The sequence below is a fragment of the Macrosteles quadrilineatus genome, unplaced genomic scaffold (assembly GCF_028750875.1).
Source record: "Macrosteles quadrilineatus isolate MER2022 unplaced genomic scaffold, UCM_ALF_1.0 Scaffold_6__1_contigs__length_79288215, whole genome shotgun sequence".
In the NCBI taxonomy this organism is placed as follows: Eukaryota; Metazoa; Arthropoda; class Insecta; order Hemiptera; family Cicadellidae; genus Macrosteles; species Macrosteles quadrilineatus.
The window spans coordinates 57074957-57097860 of NW_026542599.1; the positions used below are offsets into that span (position 1 = coordinate 57074957).

At 35.5% G+C, this 22904-nt stretch overlaps 2 protein-coding genes across 2 annotated transcripts; one reads left to right on the top strand and one right to left on the bottom strand.

Annotated features, from left to right (window-relative positions):
- The first annotated feature begins 5 nt into the window (after positions 1–5).
- LOC128996647 (facilitated trehalose transporter Tret1-like) lies at positions 6–9338 on the top strand. Its single transcript, XM_054422067.1, has 9 exons — positions 6–162; positions 2031–2159; positions 3009–3159; positions 3775–4054; positions 5332–5418; positions 6145–6287; positions 6983–7062; positions 8012–8254; positions 9050–9338. Exons 1-9 carry the CDS (start codon positions 120–122, stop codon positions 9304–9306), a joined length of 1413 nt encoding a protein of 470 aa, XP_054278042.1. The 5' UTR covers positions 6–119; the 3' UTR covers positions 9307–9338.
- A 1154-nt stretch (positions 9339–10492) lies between these two features.
- Positions 10493–22880, bottom strand: LOC128996851 (5-hydroxytryptamine receptor 3A-like). Its single transcript, XM_054422357.1, has 9 exons — positions 22786–22880; positions 21845–22008; positions 21287–21331; positions 20557–20666; positions 19953–20166; positions 19248–19437; positions 17348–17500; positions 11374–11546; positions 10493–10742 (listed from the first exon to the last, which is right to left on the bottom strand). The coding sequence occupies exons 1-9, from the start codon at positions 22835–22837 to the stop codon at positions 10554–10556; spliced, it is 1290 nt and encodes a 429-aa protein (XP_054278332.1). The 5' UTR covers positions 22838–22880; the 3' UTR covers positions 10493–10553.
- Between the last annotated feature and the right edge of the window lie 24 nt (positions 22881–22904).

The window sequence follows — 22904 nt, forward strand, 5'->3', positions numbered from 1 at the left end:
CTCAGTTAGCAGTGCATGTAAATAGCGATAATAAATGCATCTGCTGAATTAACCTGTCAGAATTTGATAATTTTCATCTATGCTCACCTTTTATTGTTACGAAACCGCCAAAGTACACAATGAATTTGGGGATTTGGAGGCAGTATTCAGCTGCCTTCATAGGTAACTTAATGTGCATATTCTACAAAACTTATTTAATGTTAATGTTTACATCATTATAAGTTACAGCGTTGCTTTTGTACGTGTAACTAAACAGAAAAATTTCTAAGGGATTTACCTAGATAAGGTGTTTATAAAAGAGATAAGAGATTTTTTAGCCTACACTTAAATAGGTCTAACTTATCTGTCCTGCACTCATTCTAATGATTAACTTCCCTATATTAATTATTTCATTCAGTTAGTTTGGTCAAGTTAACCTAACTAACCAAACTTACTGGATGAGTGTAAATTTAGGACATACTAAATTTAGGGGATTTCCACTGGGCGACAATGGCGCCAGGGCTACTATAGGGGGCCCCATAAAACCCGGAAAAATGTTGCTTGAATTAAAGTGAAAATCACATATTTCTACGTATCCTGTAATGATTTTTTAAATTATATTTTCCTGTAAATCGCCCATAATCTTACTTAATAATTACGAATTCTAGAAATATTTACACCTAGTGTTATTTTATAAATAGCCTACTTTTAACACGTTGACTGCGGCCTACTGCTATAGCAGTAGCGCGGCACTGGCACTGCTTGCCGCCTACTGCTACATCAGTAGTGTGCTCGCCTGCCAAATGTTGCGTCTGTCTGAGACCAGAACTCGGCCGGCAATAATGTGATTGTTGCCAGGCTGTTGCTTAGAATACGAGCTTTATTTTAGTGTAGGTTGGTACTAAACATTCCCGTAAAATACTTCTGGCAATGCTTTTGTTCCCTTTTCGGGGATTTTCTCTATTCGAGCCATATTACAAAGACTCTGGTTATTGATCCAGGCAGTGCTGCTCCCTTTGCGCGTTACGTTAAACTACGTCCACTTTCTGGGTAACGCAGAACAATCAGCACTCCTCTTTTGTGATTCGTCTTACTGAGATATTTCTATGCCAATAGCGATCGCTTATTTGCTGATTCAGTAGCGCGCCGGGGCTCCCCCCGCAGTTTATAGGGAGTGTCATTGTAATGTAATGGTTTTCAGCAGTCTTAGGTGTTAAAATCCCAATACATTAACAATGTGAATCATTAACAAATAAATATGCCGGCACCATCCATAGCCACTGGGCAAAAAAATCTCAGCAGCACACTTGTGTCGCCCAGTTAACATGTTATTTTATGCCCTGAACATCGCTCTCACGACGCATGGTAAGTTTGTTACGAATTCACTGACCTTGATCAGTCAATGGATTTTGAGTTGCCAGAGAATTTGCGGAGCTGACTGTTCTCAGTGGTGGCTTGTAGATTTTAAAGAGCCACTGAAGAGCCCAGAAAGAAAAGCTCAGATATTGAACTTAATGAACTTAATTAAGTTTAACAGGGGCAGGTCGAGACCTTTAAGCACTTCATCGGAAATCGAATTATTGCGCATCACAGACAATTGTTTTCTTGTTGACCTTACAAGTTAATGAATGCCTGTAGCTTCCCAATAAGTTCATCATCGGGAAGATATCTTCCTCTATCCAAATTACCAAGAGTTATCATTCTAGCATCAGAGAGGGCGTTACAATCAAGGAGCAGGTGATCGGCTGTCTCTTCTGACCTATCATAGTGCCTGTGACAGATTGGTTCACCATCAAAAAAGCCACTCCGTTGTAAATTTTTCCTGAACCGCCCATGTCCAGCTATCAGTTCTACAATTAGTTTGATTCTTTGTCTGTCTAGTCTCAAGAGGTCAGAGGCAACCTTTTTGGAAGGCCTAAACAGAGTAAGCTTGCTGACCCTAAGAATGGGAGTGTCGACCCAGCGTTTGCGGTGCTTTTCTTTGGCCCATGACACAATCCCATGTTTGGCCGGTTGCGTTATTAAATTTCTAACTTATTTCTCTGTTCCAGCGTCATTATCTGTGCTGATGGCAGGAACTTCATATGGCTGGATCAATCCTCTTCTTGTCCGTCTGTTGGCCTCGGACAGTGAGCTACCCATGACTGCAGATCAGAGCTCTTGGGTAGTAGCTCTTATCGGTGAGTCAATATCCAAATCGTTCAGGTGAAAATATCTTAAATAATAGTTTCCTTTACTTTGTAGGTGGTGCAGAAAAAGTTTTTTGAGTTTTTTTTCTTTTTTAGAAGGTCAATGAAGTCAGTACCGCCCATCTGAAAAAAAATGTAACTTAAATACATTTGTTTTATTGAATTAATAAATTGAGTGGAAGGGCCCTGGAGATAACACAACCTGCGTGATCTGCGCAAGAATTTTTGGTATAAACATTTAATCTTTAGGGAGGAATTGGAAAGTAAATAGGATTGATTTTAAACAGGCTATATTAAGACACAAAATCCTCTCACAACACAATAAACGTAAGTAATTTTCTTGTTTACATTTTACGCAACTAACATTACAACATTTAACTTGAATTCACTGAAACATCACCTACTAGTACTACAGATAATCCCATTTTCGTATGTATGATGTAAACAAAATTGTATCATGGCCGATGGCCATCTGTTTTGAAGTTGATAAACAATAATGTAAACTTCAGATGATTAACAACAGAATTCAGCACAAACTATTAAATTTTAAAAGCCTATAGGACAAAGGGCTTTCACAGAATATCATCCAAACCCGCAAAAGGCACATCCTAGAGGATAAGAGCTTTAAATTGATACCCAATATGTCGATCAAAATAAATATTTAGGGGTCGATTTGCTGCATACAAAAATTCAACAAATTCTTTTAATAATATAGATTACTACTTACTACAAATCTGGGAATTGAAGGTTCTGGTACTAATATGCCCATTTCAGTACATAGCCTAGGCCTATGTTATTTGATCTCTTTTTTACTAATGGTTTAAAAATGCCTGCTTGTAGAGCTTGGGGATTTGTTTTCTCCACTGCCCGCTGCTTATTTTGTAGACACCATTGGACGCAAACCTCTGTTGCTGTATACATCCCCAATGTATATTGTCAGCTGGATACTTGTGCTTACAACTAGATCTTTGCCTATTTTATACTTTGTGAGGTAATGTAACTTAATAGCATCGTATTTATATTTAAATCTATTTGTTTTCCATTTCTAGATCAACAGTAGAATAGCAAAATAATAGGCTATATTTATTTGTTGGAACTATTTTCTTCTATCAAAATCGGCTGATGATATTAATGAAGAAAGCTGATGTCTTTGACTCCATCCTGATTAATTTTTTCCACTATTGGGATAAAAAGAACTACTGTAGGCTACATATTTCACAGTCTCACATGTTTTGAAAACAGCGGTTTCTGCTACAACTGAACAACAGAAAATGTTGTTCCTAATGTTAGGTAAATGTGTATTAATTTGCTTAATAGTTAAATAATTGCCTTAATAGAAAGTTACTATGTCTTGTCTACTGAACTTTTGGTGAGAGTTTCATTTACAATTGATTTTCCATAGGGACTATAAGGCCAAATTAAATTAGAGAAATCGGCTAAAAACTGTTATGATTGGCTAAAATCTTATGACTAACAGACAAGGATTTCTAGTGTTTCTATGAAAGGTAGCTAGAGGTAGCCGTACTTCTCCCCAAAAAAAGTCATTCCGTAGCTCTTAAGACATTAAAATGATTTCTCCAATTCCTTAAATTTATTCAATTTCCAGGATTCTCCAAGGTTTTGGTATGGGCATAGTGTACACAGTTCTTCCTATGTATCTGGGGGAGATTGCAGAGCCGAAGATCAGAGGGGCCATTAGTACCTTCTTCGAGGGTATGTGGTGTCTAGGGATTCTGCTGGAGTATTGCCTCGGACCTTCACTGTCCTATCAAGAACTATCGGCCGCTTCCCTCGTGGTTCCTGTGGTGTTTCTTATCACATTCATCTTCATGCCGGAATCACCTTACTTCTTCGCCATGGTTCGCGACAGAGACCAGGCTGAAAAGGTTTGTAGCATAAGTTAAGCATAACAAAATTAATGGTTTACTATTATCTATTTTTTTGCACTTGAACCTTAAATCTTTTAGTTCATAACTAAAATATATCATTGTATTGTATTGTATATATGATATTATTATTTTTAGCGAATTTCCCATATAGGGAATAAGCTATTACCGTAGTACTCATGGTAAGACCTGGACCCGAGACCGATTTAATTTTTCGTTTTGAGGTCCCTAGAGGCCAAAAACACCATCCGTTCAAATTCATATATATATATATTATATTTATATATATATTTATATATATATATATATATGTGTCCGTTAGCGCGATAACTCGAGCAAAAATGATCCGATTTTGATGAAATTTGGTAAAAACGTGTAAACCTACGTTTATTCGAACGAGTTCGCGATCCAGCATAATCGGACCATGGGAACGGGGGTTTATGGGGGGTTTTATGGGGTAAAAATGGGTTTTTCCCATTTTTGAACCTAAAAACAAAAAATTTTGCGATTTCTTTCTAAACCTTTTTGTAGAGCTTAAAAAAAGAAATAATTTAGTATATTGAAGCGCTGTTGTATGCCTAACGGTCACGGAGAAAATTCAAAAATAGTGTAATTAAAAATTCCCATGTTATTCTTATGGAGAAAATGAAAATTGTTGTAGTTTACTTGTTTATGGGTATATATTGATAAAATTTTGCAAATTTATTTATTTCATCCTATACTATTGACGTATGGTCAAAAAACACTTTTTACCTTCCCCGTAGCAGCAAACCTAAGCACTCGTTAAATCTAATGTTATTTAAATAGGGAATAATATGTCTTATTTATGGAAATATTTTAGTAAAAATGTAATCAGACGAGTTGAAATTCGCTTAGTCTGCAGGTTTGCTGCGGCGGGGGTATTTTTATGTTGCATATATTCCATAAAAAATCTTTTAAAGTGTTTAATACCAATGTTCTAATGATGTTATATTACTAAAAGTTTTGATTGGTTATCGCCTAGCTATCAAAGGATCGCTGGTTCGATCTCATGAAAAGTCAGTAAATTTTTAATGGTTCCAAAATGGTCACGTCCTCAATCATGGGCTTTCAATGGGCCTGGCTAGAGAAACAGTTGATCTTAGTCAGTAATAAAGCAGAGATCATCTCAATCCATTCTACGCCTCATTTCAAGTCATATTTTGTTAAAAACACCCACCTGGGTTGTGTTGCTGTCTTTGTAGTTTATTTACGAGGAAATCCAAAGTTAATTTGTATTGCCCTCCTCTGTTGTCTAGTCACTTGCGTGGTTACGAGGGCATGTTCTTGTAGAGGAAGAATTGAAAGAGATAGAAGAATCTGTAGAGAATGAAATGAAATCACAAGTAAGTAGGCCTTTTATTTTTGAACTAAATTTCTAATTAACATACCGGTACTTAAATCACATAGGCACCGCTTTATTTACAGTTTTAATTCATGGCTGGTGTTAAGCAAATTCTCAACTCAAACTGAAAAAATCCAGCACAATCTGTAATGCATTATTGCATTGTTTACTTCACAAAGATAATGTTTACAACGCAAAAATTATGTTTACAACGCAAAAACAATGTTTTGTAATGTTTACTATCTTTTTTTAGTTTTCGGACATAAACAAACAAAGTAATAAACATTTGTTATTGTTTCATCAACTGAAATGGACTCTATGGTTTTAAATTTAAATAGAAAGCCTAACCTAAAAAATTCTATAAGCTTTGAAATGTATTATATTAGTCTTTGTAGTATACTGGTAGCGGAAAGTAATGTTGAAAATTGTGTTATTTAATAGCAATACAATTCAGAACAGCCGCATCCCCTAAAATTATACTTAAGTTTCTGTACAGCCCTTTTGTCATATAATGTGAATTCCGCTAGATGGTGTTAAATATTGAAATAAAATAAGGAATATACAGCTGTGCTAAGTTGACGCTACAGATAAATACACAAATTATAGTAAAATTCAGTCAAAAGTATTTGAGAACGCAGTTTCTAAAAACACATTTTTTTCCAATAAAGTTTGTTACAAAATAATTTACCTTCTTGTTTATTTTCATTAACCAGAATGAAATTGACAGAAGCAGTCTTGGAAGGATGTGTTTGCAACGCGAGTAAACCGTCGAGCGTTCTTTATAGTTCAAGTAGCGACAATCACAAAGTTCATGAGTGGTATTGGAGCAGTGTTGTCTTATTCTTCACAGACTTTCAACGGTGCCACAAGGTATTTAATATTACCGTACAACTACATTAAAATTTGTTAGCCTATCACATTGTTACAACTAACAGGCAAAATTTTAATTCATATACCAAAGAAGTTTTGTAAAATTTTTTAATTGTTGGGATCATAAGGATCGCCTCCTTGTTACAAAAAAATATGTAGGTTATTGAAGTCAGATTAGGAGACAATTTGAACAGCAACAAGCTCTCCCTTTAACCAACAAAATTAATATTATATTAAATTACTAAGCGAAGGCCATTAATTTGTTATTCGCCACAAGCCAGGATTGAGTTATTAGTAGAGTAGACAGGAAAGTTAGCCTACAGTAGACAGTTATTAGTATCGGCAGGAAGGTACTGAAACGACTTGCCTAATGGGAAAGATTTCAGACCAATGATCATGTACACCTCCCAAAATGAAGTAAAATAAAATATTTGGATTACAAAAAATCTAAAAAAGGGTCCTTTAAAGTCCCCTAGCCCCCTTAGCTCCACCCCTACCGATCAGTACTTTTAGTATGTTGTTTAAGGACCCTTGCCCTACAACTGTACCAAATTTGGCATATACATGAATTTTTTTCTCTTTTTTTTTTGGCTGGACTACATAAAGTAACTGTTTTGTTTTCAATTGTATTAAGGGTAGATTTTTTTTATGTTTATGTCATTTCCTTTTGTTGACCTTTCATTTTGTCTGGAAAGGTCCTTCCTCACTCCAGATCAGTTCACCATTTTGATGGGATCGTTGATTCTTCTCAGCACTTTGGCCGCATCTTTTTTTGGTGAGATTGTTTTTTTGTAAATTAAATTTTCAAATGGCCTTTTCTTCTGTATAAGAACATTCCATCATGTTAAGTAACAGGTTATTGCTAGTGATATATAATAAATGTTTATTTGGGTTTTCAACTTCAATGCCAAGTAAAATTGTTGTTAGCCTAATTCACTTGGCGTTACCGTGAAGTGTTCAATATTAAAATCACACTTAAATTACCAAGCAAACATTATTAATGTAAAAGTTGTTAAAGTGTTCATCAGTTCACAGGCTAATAAACAAAAGTTTAAATGTGTATTTTTACATTTTTATCCATGCAATTTTTTTCCTTTTTTTGCATGAGAACAGTCCACCTCTTGTTACCATCTAACATCAACCTTTTGTTAGATAACAACATTAACCCCTATCTCACAAACAATTAATTATGTTTTGCTCCAAAATCGAACCAGGGACCTTCAGATTTGAAAGAAAGCACTATTACCTCCCGGTTACTAGACAATTAAAGAAGAAATTTCATTTCATGGTAAAAATAAAACACCTAAAACCATACCTGTTTTGTTTTGTCAGAGGGGCGCAGCTGGTATTTGTTTAGCGCAGACTTCTGTCCAGCAGGCCCGTGTTTCTAGTCTCATTAATCACCAATAGCAATTTGAATGTGATAATCCCGGCTCAAAGCTCACCTTAAACTGCAGTTCCCACAAACAGAAAAAAGATACATTTTGGACGAGGAGACTGTGTCTGTACTTTTATCATTATTAACGCCAGTGGTATTTTCAATAAAGGCACAACAAACGTTTTGAGGAAAAGTGGTCCAAACTGAAACTCATCACATTTTTGTGGATATCGTGGGGATTGACCTTGCCCTCTCACATGGAAGTTCGATACACTAACCATCTCAACACATGTATTTGAGAATTCCTCTCATGAAAAACCATAAGATCTTGCATTTTTATTTTCAGTGGACGGAGCTGGAAGACGGCCATTGATACTTCTAAGTGCGGCAGGTTGTGGGGTGTTTGAGCTCCTAGCCGCCTTGTACTACTACCTGGACGAACGCACGACAGTGGACGTGAGCAGTTACAGTTGGGTTGCGTTTGGCAGTGTGGCAGCATACTGTGTGGTGTTTAGTCTTGGTGTAGGGCCACTAGTGCCAGTGTTGCAGGCAGAACTGTTCCCTTCAAACACGAGGGGGATGGCTTCAGGTAATAGAAACTTGAAATGGATTTCAACATAGCAATCCGTACCCCTTTGAATCCATAGGTAATCCATAGGTTTTGAAGCTCATAAAAGTATATCTGGTGTTTGCAAAATGAAATTTTGTTATTGAATCAAGATTTGATTTAATTTATCATCTCATCAATTGTTTATTTTCCTTATACTTTCTCATTCTCATATCTTTTCCCTTATACCTGTATAGATGAGTCACTGGCTCAGTCACTAGTGCAACAAACTACAAATTCATGGCAGCGATTTTGGGGTTTCTGTCCACCACTAAAATATTTATTTTTATGGATTATTCTTGAGATATATCAACATCAACCCACTCCTTTCTGGGTTTGATATGTCCACAGAGAAGAAATTCCCAGATACAAACATACTTATAGAACGATTGTTTGCTTTCAACTCCAGTGTTTTGTGGCGGTAATATATTTGTGACGAGCAAAAAAGAGCCAGAGTGGTGAGTACTGTGCAGAAATTCCTATCGCACAGAGCCTTCCTCCACCGAGAGAGTTGTTGTACATGAGGGCGAGGGGGCAGTAGTGCACTTTTCCCTAGACACCAGCGATTAGTGCTTAAGCGTACCATTAAATGTTTCCTCTGTACCTTACTTACTTCCCTTTGATATGTCCCATACACAAGCCAGTCCCACATAGACAGGCAAATGCAAGGTTAATATGAGGCCACCAAGCTCATTAAACTTGCACTTTTCTTTCCTGTTCTTTATTTGTATTAATTAATCTTCCATGTTTCAATTCTAACATTGAATTACTTTCTAGCTATCACCACTCTGACTGACACATTTGCGTCTCTCCTCTGCATGAAGCTGTACGAAGTGATTGCGTCGAATTTCGGAGTCTATCTCAACTACCTCATCTATGCCGGGTTCTCTCTGTGTGGACTGGCTGTCATGTATTTCATCTTGCCTGAGACCAAGGGCCGATCATTTGTGCAGATACAGGCTGATTTGGCAGCTTCCATGGACGAGAAGAAGAAAATGATTAGGAGAGGAAGTGTTCGTTATGTAGCTTTGTGAATAAAATGTTACCATTATGTTTCTATTTAAAATTGTCTCATTTTGGTAAATTGTCTTCCAATTTGTCCAACTTTCTGTTACCATAGGCTGGCTTTCTGTTACAACTGGCTTTGGCTGTTGATAAAGCTAGACATTTCATCACTGTGTTTTTTTGTCCCTAAGTTGTCACCAGTTTTAAAAATCAACGTAGTTAAAGTGAGTTACATTACCACCAGATTACACTGATGTAAAATACTGTTTTCTGTCGGATATGCAAACTTTTTAACCATTCCAAACTTGACGACTTATTGTAAGCTATAGCATCTTTCATATCTCAGTAAAAAAATTGGGTAGACACCAGAATTTTAGACACTAGCACACTCTGTAATTCAACTAAGTTCTTTTTATTTTTTAATAAAAACACTTGTACCAGCTGGTCTGTATTCACATTGAATATGTGACGCATACAATTGTATGAAAACAACTTGACTTGTCCTTGCATGTAAAAATGTAAAAATGACAAATAAACGTCTTATGTCTGATAAATGGGATGCCAACTTCAGTATACAAAAGTCAGTGCTAGTTGACTATGGAGTTGAGTTAAGAATATAAGACAGTGAATTAGGTAGTGTTATGGAATGCATCATATGGGCAAGCCAGTGACAACATAGTGTTGGGGACTGGTTTTGAACCTGCATTATTGTCTGCCTTATCTGCCCAGTTATACTTCCTTCACAATATTTAGGCGGTTTGAGGGGAAGTTACCCCACCACTTTTTTGTTTGTTGCTTAATCAGCTGTTGAGCTATTATTTTAAAGGTAAGGCGGTAAGGGTCAAGTCAAGTGGAGGGGGTATATTTATTCCCCTAACACCGCCTAAATATTGTGACCAAAGTATAGTACCAAGTCACAGTTGTTCAATCAATAATAATTTAGTAATTTAAGTTGGTGATTCATTTAGAACAAAATGTTTTTCAATCAATAAACATAATTGCCGTTACTGATGTAACTGGGTGTTGTTTGAAGTTTAAATTCAAGCAGATCTTTTATCTGAAAATGATATACGTATAAATGAGTTTGGCTATTTATAGATCTTGATATCATTTTGCGAGTTCTGATGTGGAAAAAGTTACATAAAATTGTAACAATAAAGTTTCGGTTCTAACTGAAAGTCAACAAGGTAAATAAAAATCAAACACAAGTGCACCTAACGAATTTAACTTCTAAAGCAAATATTGCTGACATAAAAGTTTAAATTTCACATCCGTTTCAGTTTTTAGTGAAGGAATAATTTGCAGGCATCAAGCTTATTGACAGGAGGAGGTAGATGGGGACTAGGAGGACAAAACACACTCTGTCGATGATGTTGACGAACATCTGCCATTGTTGGACGTTTTCATCAGCTGCAACCAATGTGGACCCCTCGTCATTGCCTGTGTCCATCAGTTTAGCAGCATTCTGAACAGAAAATTTTACATCTTGTTCAAATTTTGAACTGCAAAAGGTAAATAACTAAAGGTAAAGTAAGGGGGTATTTGACTAATACAACAAAATCGTATGCACAATATGGTTATATTCATTGAATAAATACTAACCACCAATTTGAATTGATGTTGTATTTATGTAAATTATTGACACTATTAGGAGTTAATTTTTTTATTTAGTGTTACCAGTATTTTTTGTAACTTTACCCAGGCAGGTAAAAAGTTGAGTGTTTAGGTTTTGAGATTTAGGATTGATTTTTTAAAATTTTGGTTTCGGTTTCAAAATTCAAAATTTCTTATTTTTTTCTTATTTTTTTAATGAGGATTTTTTTTGGGCAAAGATTATGGTGATAAAATAGTGAGATATACTAAATGTATAGGGGCAATCTTCAATAACTATTTATATACCTCTCGATTACAGTCATTATTTTATGTTCAAATTTGCTTTAAACATGCCAGCCCACAAACAAAATCTGCTCTTAATTTTGATGCAGTTTAAAGGTATAAGCTGTTGATGAACATTGAACTAAATGTCTTGATTCTTAAAATTTTCACCTACACTACTAACTGTTTCGTTATCTTTAAAACACCTTTTAATTACTCACCTTTGGATCTAAATCATTAACGAGTAAAACCTGTAGGTATTTGTTGCTTGCCACAAATCTGAAAGTACTCTGCAAATATGAAGGGTTTGACGTACAAGTAGTCAACCTCCGATTGACGATTGTCTGAATCACTAGTAGACCAGTCAAGAACAGACAGTCCCTGAAGAAACATACTGAAACATGCACATAACTTCATGTCAACACCAAGCACTAACCCTTTCAACCTAGAGATTCAGATTATGCAATGCTTTAATTGGTTTTAGTACCAGTATAGTAATCTTCATATTATGGACGGAAAAATCCAAATACTTTTGAAAAAAGTTTTCAGTGAATACACACACAGTATGAAGTAGCAAAAAGTCTCCTTTGAGGTGCAACTCAACCCACAATAAATTCATACATTCTGTCAACTTCCACCCGATCCTTACAATTATTTTGGTGGGCCTCTCTCAAGAGATGGAGTAGGAGATGGGTCAGACTGAGTTAAGTCACTCTTGCCTTTTGAGACATGTTGACACACGGTTTGTTGTCACTGGTTTTTGTAACTAGCTGGTTGCTTTTCTTCTTAACATGAGTCACACGTTGGGGTGGTGACCTCATCAGTCTGGCCAGGCCCACCTCCGACACAACATAACAACATTTTGGGCCTCTCACCAAGCCTGGTCATAATCAGTGAGTTGCTTACCAGACCTCAGTTCACCTTGGCTTCAGATCAGACCTAGCAGTCTAGAATGGTTCCCAAGCTACAGTACATGCTAGGCAAAGCATAAGGCTCTTTGTTTAGTAATACTAGCATAGATCAGATCATAGAAGTTTGGTTATGTAAATCTTAGGTCACACACATTGGCCTTAAAAGCTCTGGCTTAAAAATGGGGTATGTAAAAAGAAAAGTCACTGTAGGCAGTTGCTTATAGGGTAAATACAAGATTAATAACTTATAAACCGATATTATCTCGACAGTTATAACCTTTTCGTTCATTGAATGCACCTTCGTAATCAGCCTTAAATTTGGTTCCTAGGATATTGCAATTAATTGTTTATGATAAAACCAAATTCTTGTTGTTGGTTCTCTTATTGAAAAGGATAGAAGAAAATGGGTTTTAGATGAGGGGGATGATAGATGGTTTTAGACTAACTGATCTTTCATGTTGCTATCACTCAATTAGTTATATAGTTATATTTAAGATCAAGTTCACTGTGACGGAACACTAAGTCCATAAAACTATCATATTTTTTTTATAAAGAGTCAAACACTTTTATAAATTGAGATGAGTAGTGTTTAGTATTCTATGGTTTATTTTATTTTAGTCTGTCTCCAACACATGTTTTGGGGGTTTTCAATTTTTTACTACATGTGATTCTTGTTGTTTTTATTATTATTATTGTGAAAAATTGTCAAGAAATACATCTAAGTTTTGTCCTCAATCTTTTTACTTTTATTTAATGGTGATTTTCTCTAGATTATGTAAGTATATCTTAAAAGTTATAAAGGATTTTCTCTTTCTTCAACACTATTAAGCTCAAGACTAGAATCAAGATTAGAAAGATATAACTATTCAAGGTAAATCTCTATCCTTTTCCATTATACATCAAGCCTAAAACTATTCTCTCCTCTCTAAAATTCCCTAATCATTTCATTGGTCCTTCGAGCCTCGGATGAAAGAATCAAGAATATGGATATTCAAAACTACTAATATTGTACATTATTATTTGTTATTTCATCAAGATATTCAAAATTGAATCTTTAAAATCTACTAATGTTTACACTGACAAATTGGAATGTTTGATTTTGTTGCCTTAGTAACAATATTACTACCCCTTTCTATCTCTGCCTTTACAACCTCATTTCTTCAATCAGCTCACTAGTTCATTCCTTTAATATACAAAATGAAGTATCAAACCTTTGTCAGATTTTCTAACGTAATCAAAGTTCATCTCAATAATATTCTTTCATTTATTGACACTATAACAGAAAATGATCATGTTGAATTAGTTGATCAACAAAAGGTTAATTCCTATAAAAGTGAAGTCAATGAAAAGCGGTGTGAATTTAATGAACACATTAGAAAATTACTGGACGTGCCTACTCTGTCTGGTGACTATGATGAACAAGATCTGATTGATCGACAGGAGGAAATAAATGAACTTTGTATCAGCATAGAAAGTAAAATAAATGCTTATCTTTTGGAAGGTAAAGGCAATGATGGCAATCAATCTATTACCTCTCATCTCAATGAACGGGAACACTCTAACATGTCTGTGGTGCGCTTACCGAAAATAGAATTAAAAAACTTTAATGGTGACTCTCAAACTTGGATAGCCTTCATCAACCTCTTTGATACCACAATTCATTCAAATTCATCTCTCTCAAATGTGGCTAAATTTCAATATCTACTTAGTACTTTATCTGGTGAAGCACTCAATCTGGTCAAATCCCTACCCATCTCTGAAGCAAACTACACCATCGCGTACAACATGTTGCGGGATCGTTACCATTCAGTGCGAAGGCTTTCATCTCTCCACATCAATAAAATCATTGATTTGCCTAGTGTTAGTTTTTCCTCTACTAAGGATCTCAGAAACTTGCTAAACTCTTTTAATGAAAATTCCCAAGCTCTAACAGCATTAGGCTGTGATGTAGTGGAAAACAACCCTCTCTTAGCATCAATGCTTTTACGAAAAATAGACTCAAAATTGTTAAATAAATCTTCAAGAAATGACTCTGAATCCCTGCCCTCAGTCAATGAGGTAATAACTTTTCTGTCAAATCATTGTGCACATGCTGAAGATGTGTCCATGCACTCACCCAATAGTAGTAAATGGGTTAAACCTCACTCAAATATCCCACCTTTGTCCAACTTCAATCGCAAAAATGAAATGACTCATCCCAGACCATTTACCCTTGCATCAACACAAAGCTCCAGTGATTTCCCTTGCTTCGTTTGCTCTAAACCTGGACACAAAGTATATTCCTGTACTTTATTCAAAGGAAAATCTCCTCAAGAAAGGTATGAACTAATAAAATCCAAGCAACGTTGTTTCTCTTGTCTTGGAAATCACAAAGTCAGTATCTGCAAATCGAAAAACTCTTGTTTTAAATGTCATAAAAATCACCACACCCTGTTACATTTAGAACCATCGAAAGACCTCACATCAAGAAATGCTGTATCATGTTCATCTTCATCTCAAAGTCAAAATGAATTTGTTGGAGTATCAACAAATTTTTCTCGACCTCAAAAGAACACCACTGTTTTATTAGCAACTGTATTGGTAAAGTTGGTCTCTAAGCAAGGTGTTGCTCATGTCTTCAGAGCTCTAATCGACTCGTGCAGTCAATGTGATTTCATGACAGAAAGAGCAGCCCAACTGTTGGGAATTAAACGTCAAAAGTCAACTCTTCGTCTTAATGGAATCAATCAGTCTCTTAGGTACATCCCCAAAGGGAATGGGCTATGTGGACATCGAAACACTAAGTGGGAACAAAGTTTCAGAAAATCATCCAATGTTGATTTTGGATAAGATTACCTCGGACATGCCAAGATCTCCTCTTGATCCAAATTTATTGGAAATAGTGAAACCGTATACCCTAGCTGACCCTACTTTCCACCGCCCTGGGCCTGTTGACGTTTTACTAGGTGGGGGTTTATTCCCATTCATTTTCACAGGAGAGAAACGACAACTTGGGCCTAACCTACCATTTGTAATGAACACAGTGTTTGGTTACACTCTCATGGGACATGCTCCATGTAAGAGTAATTCTAAATATAACAAAGATTCTTCTCGCCTCACAACTATGTTAAATGTCTCTGAATTTGATCTTCATTCCTCTTTACAACGGTATTGGCAGCATGAAGAACCTCCCAGACAGACCAAAGAGTCCAGATAAAGTTTCAAATAAAAAACATTTAGTGAAAACACAATCTAGAGAACCCTCTGCCAGATACTGTGTTAGGCTGCCATTCAAACCTAATCACCATCATCTCGGCAACTCTAGTAACAACACCAAAACAAGATTATTTATACCAGAAGAGAAATTTAAAACTCAACCTCATTACAAAGAAGCATTCCAGAAACCTCGTCTTGTAACTCCTCTTTCAGAAGATCCATCAGACCTATCAACACCAACACCTGGATACTTTCTGCATAGTACACCTCATACGATGAATAAACTCCAAAGATGGCATCGATGGAGACTACCTTCATCTTGTTGTGATTCAAGACATCCTTACACCTCCAATGTGTTGGCCACTGGCTAGAATTGTTGAAACTCACCCTGGTTCAGATAACATTACAAGAGTTGTGACTGTGCGTACGAAGAATGGACTTCTCACTAGACCGGCAATCAAGGTTTTCCCACTGCCTGTACTTGAAGACTAAATTTTATTACAGTTCCGCCCCTTTTGTTGCTTTAACTTTCTCTGTTTTAATTGCTGTTTCTGTACTCATTTGTTAAATTAATTCATTGAACCTGCGGTTCAAGGGGCCCGGCATGTTTAGTATTCTATGGTTTATTTTATTTTAGTCTGTCTCCAACACATGTTTTTGGGTTTTTCAATTTTTTACTACATGTGATTCTTGTTGTTTTTATTATTATTATTGTGAAAAATGGTCAAGAAATACATCTAAGTTTTGTCCTCAATCTTTTTACTTTTATTTAATGGTGATTTTCTCTAGATTATGTAAGTATATCTTAAAAGTTATAAAGGATTTTCTCTTTCTTCAACACTATTAAGCTCAAGACTAGAATCAAGATTAGAAAGATATAACTATTCAAGGTAAATCTCTATCCTTTTCCATTATACATCAAGCCTAAAACTATTCTCTCCTCTCTAAAATTCCCTAATCATTTCAAGTAGTGTTAAAGCAATATAAAAATATAATACCCTAACTCAATTATTATTCTTAAATTAAAATTAACTTCATAGTTGTCTAATTTTACAGGTCTTCTTAGTTGGTTTCGGTTTCTTAGTTTCATATTAGTTGTATTTTCTTCTATATTTACATTTTCTTCAAGCTCTTGATTGTCTTCTACAGGATCTAGGTCTTCTTGACATTCATTATTAGTCTTATAATTAAATAAGGTCCACAGATTTAACCTCAACAAGTAGATTAATTAGCCTATAACAGCTATCATGACATTTTTGCGGCCACGAGTCTCATGCAAGCCAATCTTTAAACAGTTAGGATTATTGAGCCTTCCCTCTCTCTATATATATTCATGCTTACTGTTCATTCAGAAGAATTTTGATCTTCTTTGTGGACAGCAGCATTTACATGCATACAACACAAGGTGCAAAGACAATTTTCAATACCGAATACATAACTTAACAATCTATGAAAAGGGCCCTAGTTACATGGGTATGAAGTTCTTTAATAATCTACCGACAAACATTAAAAGCCAAATCCGTTTAAAGAGTTTTAAGAATTCTCTAAAAAGTTATCTTTTAAACCAAGTATTTTACTCTGTAAGTGACTTTTTACAAAATTAAGCAGCATTGTTATATGTAATTGTTGTTTTAGAGTCAGACAAAAATGTTCTGTAACTTAATTGTATTTTTAGGTTTAAATTGAATTGACAATGTCACAATTTTCATAGCTTTGCTATGTACAAATGTTTTTAAGTGACAATAAAGTGAATTTGAATTGACTTTTAAAAATGAAGTAGACAACCCATCTGCATGCACCACATGTAGCCAAGTGTGTATTCAAATAGATAAATGATTTTCTCCCGTAGTTTTTGATACTATGATAGAATGATGCAAGATTGATGTAAGTTCTCCTTATACCTATACCTTAGTGAAGTTAAAAGGTTTACATATTCAACATAAATATGTGGTTTACATCAGCGCACTCTGTTGCTAGCTCAATTCAACTAAGTCTATTTTATTCTAAAACTAACTAAAGTTATAACAAGAATGGTCTATGACTATGAATAGTCATAAAGCCGCTGTGATACAATATGTAGTTGAGTTACCAAGATAAGGTGTTGTGTCTCCATTGGCAGGTATCTTGTAGGATAGATATTGAAGACTGATTGACTGAAGGAATACTAGAGTACATAGAATGGCCATTCTACCAGATCTGTTTGGGGGAATCCATAGAAGAGCCAGTGACATCATCACCATCACTGAAACATTATACAATCTGTGATAGTACAGATAACTATTGAAAAGGATGTATAATTATAATTACAATCGTATATAGAAGGTAGCTGAGTGGTTACAGTGCTATCCTAACAACCAGAAGGCACTGGTAGCCAGTTTGATCTAAAAAAAAAGGTTGGTAGATTTGATAATGAACTGGAACCAGCTGTCCTTTTTTTTTGAGAGGTTGGCAGCATCTTTTACCTTACATTTGCCTGTCCATATGCAGGGGCCTGTGCGTGGAATGTATCTAACAAGGAAGTCCAAGGTTGAACTGTACTGATAAAAAGGAGTGGCAGCTACCAGAATCCAAGCCCACAACATTGCTGCCTTGAGCCCGAAGCTGTGGAGCTAAAGACTAAGCCACTGACTCACCTTAACCATTAGATTGTTTCTATTGATCCTATTTAAAGAAACAGCTGGTCTAAAACTTTTTTTGGAACTGCAGTTAGGTAGGGCTTAACAACAAAACACACATGCAGTAAGACTTTTGTTAATATCAGCTGTTGCCAACAAAATTGTTTAACATTTTGTCATGAACGTCAGAGTAAACGTGGTTTTTTGTAGTGTGTTGTCAACAAATGGTAACTGTGACCCTAAAGTTTACAACACTCTTTGGTCTATTGTCAACTTCTTGTGGAAAACCAAATTCTTGTTTTGAACGCTGAATTTGTTTTTTATTGTGATTTGTCATTATCAATGAAAATTAACTTTCTTTTGATTGTTGTGAACACTGGTTTTAAACAATTGTTTTAAACTGCGGTATAAACACGGCTTTAGAGAAGGATGGAAACCTTTGATAAGAAAAATCTGGATCAAGTTTTTTTTCATATCTGCATAGTTTTAGGCACGGCCACCCTTAACTCCAGGCCACGGCCTGGTAGAATTGGCAATGTCGCAAGTAGAAGTAAATAGTGTTATTTAGTGCCAGACGTTCCATAAGACAACATGGCAGACATGTGACACCAGCTCATTAATTTGCGTATTTTTAATTTTAATTAATGAACATTTATGTATTAAAATATTTTAGTAAAACATATACAGTAGAATTGAAATCCAAAACAATATAAATTGAAAATCTATTTCTGTACATTTAAAGTGGAGTCAATATTTTCATAGCCCAGTACAGTAACCAAGCTTTTGTATTCTTAAAAAATACACAAATACCATTAGCTGCCTCCAAACAAAACAGCTGTTATAACACTACTTGCGATGTTGCCACTTCGAATGCCGCTGCCTGGAGTTAAAGGTGGACGTGGTTTTAGGCGCATTTAATTTTATGTATTTTTTATGCACAAATTCTAAGTTTATTTCTTATTAAACATAACCTTACCGGTATGAGAAAAGTCAATAGATTTTTACCGGTTCGACACTGATCCCAGCCGTGCTTGATTATTGGGTTGTTGTTTTCAATAAATAATATACTAGCAGAACAACATGCTTTTTTCGTCAGTAAAAAATCTACACAATATGTCTCACTCTTCTACTCTAATCCTTCGTTTTTACTGGGGTTAAAATAGGACTGTTGTTAAAATCCTCCTCTCAATTAACTGATAGACAAGAATAGGCCATAACGAGGAGTCAGAAAATATAACAGAGACCATCAAAATAAAAAAAATGCATAAACCTGTTATTTATTCCACATACAATATGGGAAAGGATAGTCATCACAGGAAAGCGCTAAAGTAAAATTGAATCAATAACAAACCTTTTTCAGATTGTTGAACTCACCTAGACCAGGGATGAGGTAAGTTGCTACGTAGACAGACGCATGTCTCCTCAAAGTAAAGTCATAGTTGAGCGACACCAGAAACAAAGAATCTGTCTCATTCTTGGGTCCGAGGGCCGTCTCGTTGCGGGTCGTGTTGGTCTTGATAAGTTCCCACTCATTATTAGGCAGAAGATACTTCAACCACAACCCCTGCTTGAACACAATGTGCAAGTTTGAAAGGATGACTTCATTCCAGTAAATGGTTAATTATTTTATAATTTCAACATTCAAAATCATTTTCTAATGATTTTGGTTAGGAAACGTCCCAAAGTGTTTAGTTCCTTTTAAATGAGGCTTAGGAGTTATGATGCTCATCTAGCAATCAAAAGGTCGTCGGTTCGATCCTGAGAAATGTTAGTAGATTTTTCATGGATTGAAACTGGACCCAGCTGTCCTTGGGAATTATTGGGCTTTTAGTTTTAGTAAATGGTCCTGGCTAATGAGACAGCTGATCTTAGTAAGAAACAAAGCTAGACAAGGCATCTCATTTCATTCTACACTCAGCTTTCACTCATCTTTAAGTGAACATAAAATATGCATCTAGGTGGTGCCCCCTGTTAATGTCGTCCTTTTGTTAAGTACAGTGTAGCCCAAAACCCGATTAAATCCCAATAAGCCAATCAGTTTTTTTCATTCAAAATGAAGATTATTAGCAACTAAGTCACCTCTTTGTTTAAAAAGGTAAAGTCCACCGTAGATCCGAGATAGCGCTTGGATCCTAGAGTCAAGGTGCACTGGTGAACATCGTAAGGCCAGTTGGACCAGTTAGGCACACAGTGCCCAGCTAACACAGGGGACATGAAGGCGTAGACCTCTCCGTGGTGGTGAATCATCACAGGAGATACTTGTTGGTCTAGGGAGGTGTCCGTCTCATCCTTGCTACAAACAGTAAGAGTAAATGTAGTGGTGTGCGAAAATCAAAAGTAAATAAATATCAAGTCCAAAACGGTTATTTCAGTATTCAAGCCATTCTTGAGGGTAATGGATATATTCTAAGATAAAATCTTTCATAATCCTAGAAATAAACCCCTAAAAAAAAAATCATCATGTGGTATGTAGTGTTGTTTAATTTCATCCTTGAAGCTGATTTTCCTCATATGTACTTACGCCCCTTCATCTTGCAAGCATTGAATTGTTGATGTACAATCCAAACCATTTTGCTGAATTACTCTTTCATAGAAGGTGGTGATTCAAACAATTTCAGATTTGTTTAGATAGTTATATGTCTTCCATCCGATTTCTTGGACGTTAAAGCATAAAGCAACTCACGCATTGTAGACTGAAAGGTCTGGCACCCAAATAAAACTTGAGTCCAATGTGAACTGATCAATCCCATCATAGAGCAGCTTGTCCCACGTGAGATGAGAATCCTTCCAGTTCTGGAAAATTCAAATTGGTGTTACCGGTACATACAAATGCAATGCTAATGGGTGAAAACATGTTATGTTGGCAGGGTTGATCAAGGTTTAAAATGTTAATTAATATTAATCAGTAGCATTGGCCTTGCACTAAAGAAATGCTAAAGTTGGTAGCCCTGACACCTCCATTACTGTGACGGCTGCAGCCGAAACTAGCGGCATTGTTTTATTGGTTGAATAAAAAATACAAACAATATAATCTCTACACAAAGATACTTCAAAATTATCTTCAGATGATTAAGAGAATGAAAAATCCATAAGAGGATCCATGTTAATATATGTTGCTAAAAGGCCACTGGGACAGACCCCAAGGGACGTTTTAAACATTTCAGACCTTATACAATATGACATTTACTCAATGAGATCTTACAAATGAGCCGTAAACTAACACAATCGATTGAGAAACCGTGGAGCAGGACAAAATCGTGCTTGCCTATTTTGTATACTGTATAAGATATGTTTTAGGGACCTTAACTGCCGGGTGTCTGGAGACTCTACATACAGAGAAGTGTGACAACTAGTACCGGACCTTTTGAACAAGTGAGTTTATATTAAGAAAACACAATTTGATTACAGCTTACCAAACTTAGCCAAGTTTTCACACGGAGTGTGCTGGTAACATCATCCTGAAATCAGTTTTAAGTATACAATTTTATATATCGATTATACATTTCATTACAAAATGAGGCTAAAATAAAAATAATAGGTTAAAAACATCTTGTTTAGCACTTTATAATTTGGCTTATATTGGGGTGTAGTTAAATAAAACGCTTAATTAGTAATTATTTACAAATTTTGCATGTAGCATATAATTATATAGCCTATACAGTCAGATGGATAGAATTGTCTCAGGTGAAATGTTTTATCAGTGTCTGTGTGTATATATCATGCTGAACATCATGTTCAACATTTTTGCTGGCAAGGATACCATACCCCAAACCCATGAAAGTAATAATTGAAAACAGCCCTTTCCCTTTCAAATTGGCTGGATTGGCCCATGCTTAAGAAACAGTTGCTCTTAGTCAGTGACGAAGCAACAAAAACATCCTACTCCAGTCTACGCTCATCCTTCACTCATATTTGGGTTAAAATACACTCAAGTTGTGCTTCCATCTCAATTGGTAATGTAATATACTTACAAAATCTATTATGCGAGGAGCAACAATTATCCCCACAGAGGTTTTGTTTGTGTGGTACTCAACGGGACGGAGATACTTGTCATATCCACAGAGTAAAAAGAGTTTCAGTTTCATCATCGTAGTTTTAGCATCCTCCTTGTGCCCGCAATCCAGCGGTTCTCCACCTAATATACAATTTTAAAAGTATAACAACATGTAGAGGATATGACTGTTCCAAAATTTGGGGAGATGAAACTGAGTAACTGAGTGTCATCGGTTCAATCATGGGAAAAGTTAGCTTTTTGTCCAGCATTGCTTGAAAATTAAGCTTTAAATTGGTCTGGCTATATAGAAGCAACTGATCTTGGTAACAAAGCTGGGCACTGTTTTTTTCTTTCAGAATTGGACAATATAGTTGCACAAAAAGGTTGAGCATTATATAATATCATTGACTATATACCATAACATTTAGTCTATACTACAACAATCATACAATTAAAAATGAAATTTTAATTTTGTCTTAAAAAATTTATAAACTAAAAAAAAAATATAAATTTATAGTGATCCATAAAACAGCAGTAGATTACATTTTATAATTAGTATTTAACTTTTATATCCCTGCAATAACCAATCATACAGTACATTACTAATTAGTATCACAAAAATTCTTCTAAAGTTGTAGTTTTTTTGTTGTTGCTATTTACAGTTATTAATTTTTTTCTGTAAAAACCCTGTCCTCTGATAATAGGTATATATCTTTTACACAAGCTGGAAATGGTTTGGAACAATACTCTTCTCAATTCATCATTATACTTTTGAAACTACCACTATTCAAACAATTAAAATATAAACTAATGTAAAATTGGCAATCAGTAATCAATGTACCGGGAAATATGAAATATAGTTTTTGACATCAAAGCAAAAAGTTGTTGGTTACAGTAGAAACAAAAATAGTAACTTACATCTGCACGATATGAAAAGAAGAGAGAAGATGAGGCAGACTTTCCAGGACATAGTATTTAGGAGGCACTGGAGTCTGCAGCGTTAGACAACAGACACCGCCCCCTACATATCTCTTTAT

What these genes read in the sequence shown, in the direction of transcription:
- LOC128996647 (XM_054422067.1), top strand. Translation starts at nt 120, where the DNA reads ATGAATTTGGGGATTTGGAGGCAGTATTCAGCTGCCTTCATAG. An exon ending in TTGGGTAGTAGCTCTTATCG is followed by an intron (nt 2,160 to 3,008) that starts GTGAGTCAATAT and finishes GCCTGCTTGTAG; the next exon opens with AGCTTGGGGATTTGTTTTCT. An exon ending in CACGAGGGGGATGGCTTCAG is followed by an intron (nt 8,255 to 9,049) that starts GTAATAGAAACT and finishes ATTACTTTCTAG; the next exon opens with CTATCACCACTCTGACTGAC.
- LOC128996851 (XM_054422357.1), bottom strand. Translation starts at nt 22,837, where the DNA reads ATGTCCTGGAAAGTCTGCCTCATCTTCTCTCTTCTTTTCATATCGTGC. An exon ending in AGACACAACACCTTATCTTG is followed by an intron (nt 11,547 to 17,347) that starts GTAACTCAACTA and finishes TGCATGTTTCAG; the next exon opens with TATGTTTCTTCAGGGACTGT. An exon ending in TTAATGATTTAGATCCAAAG is followed by an intron (nt 10,743 to 11,373) that starts GTGAGTAATTAA and finishes TTTTCTGTTCAG; the next exon opens with AATGCTGCTAAACTGATGGA.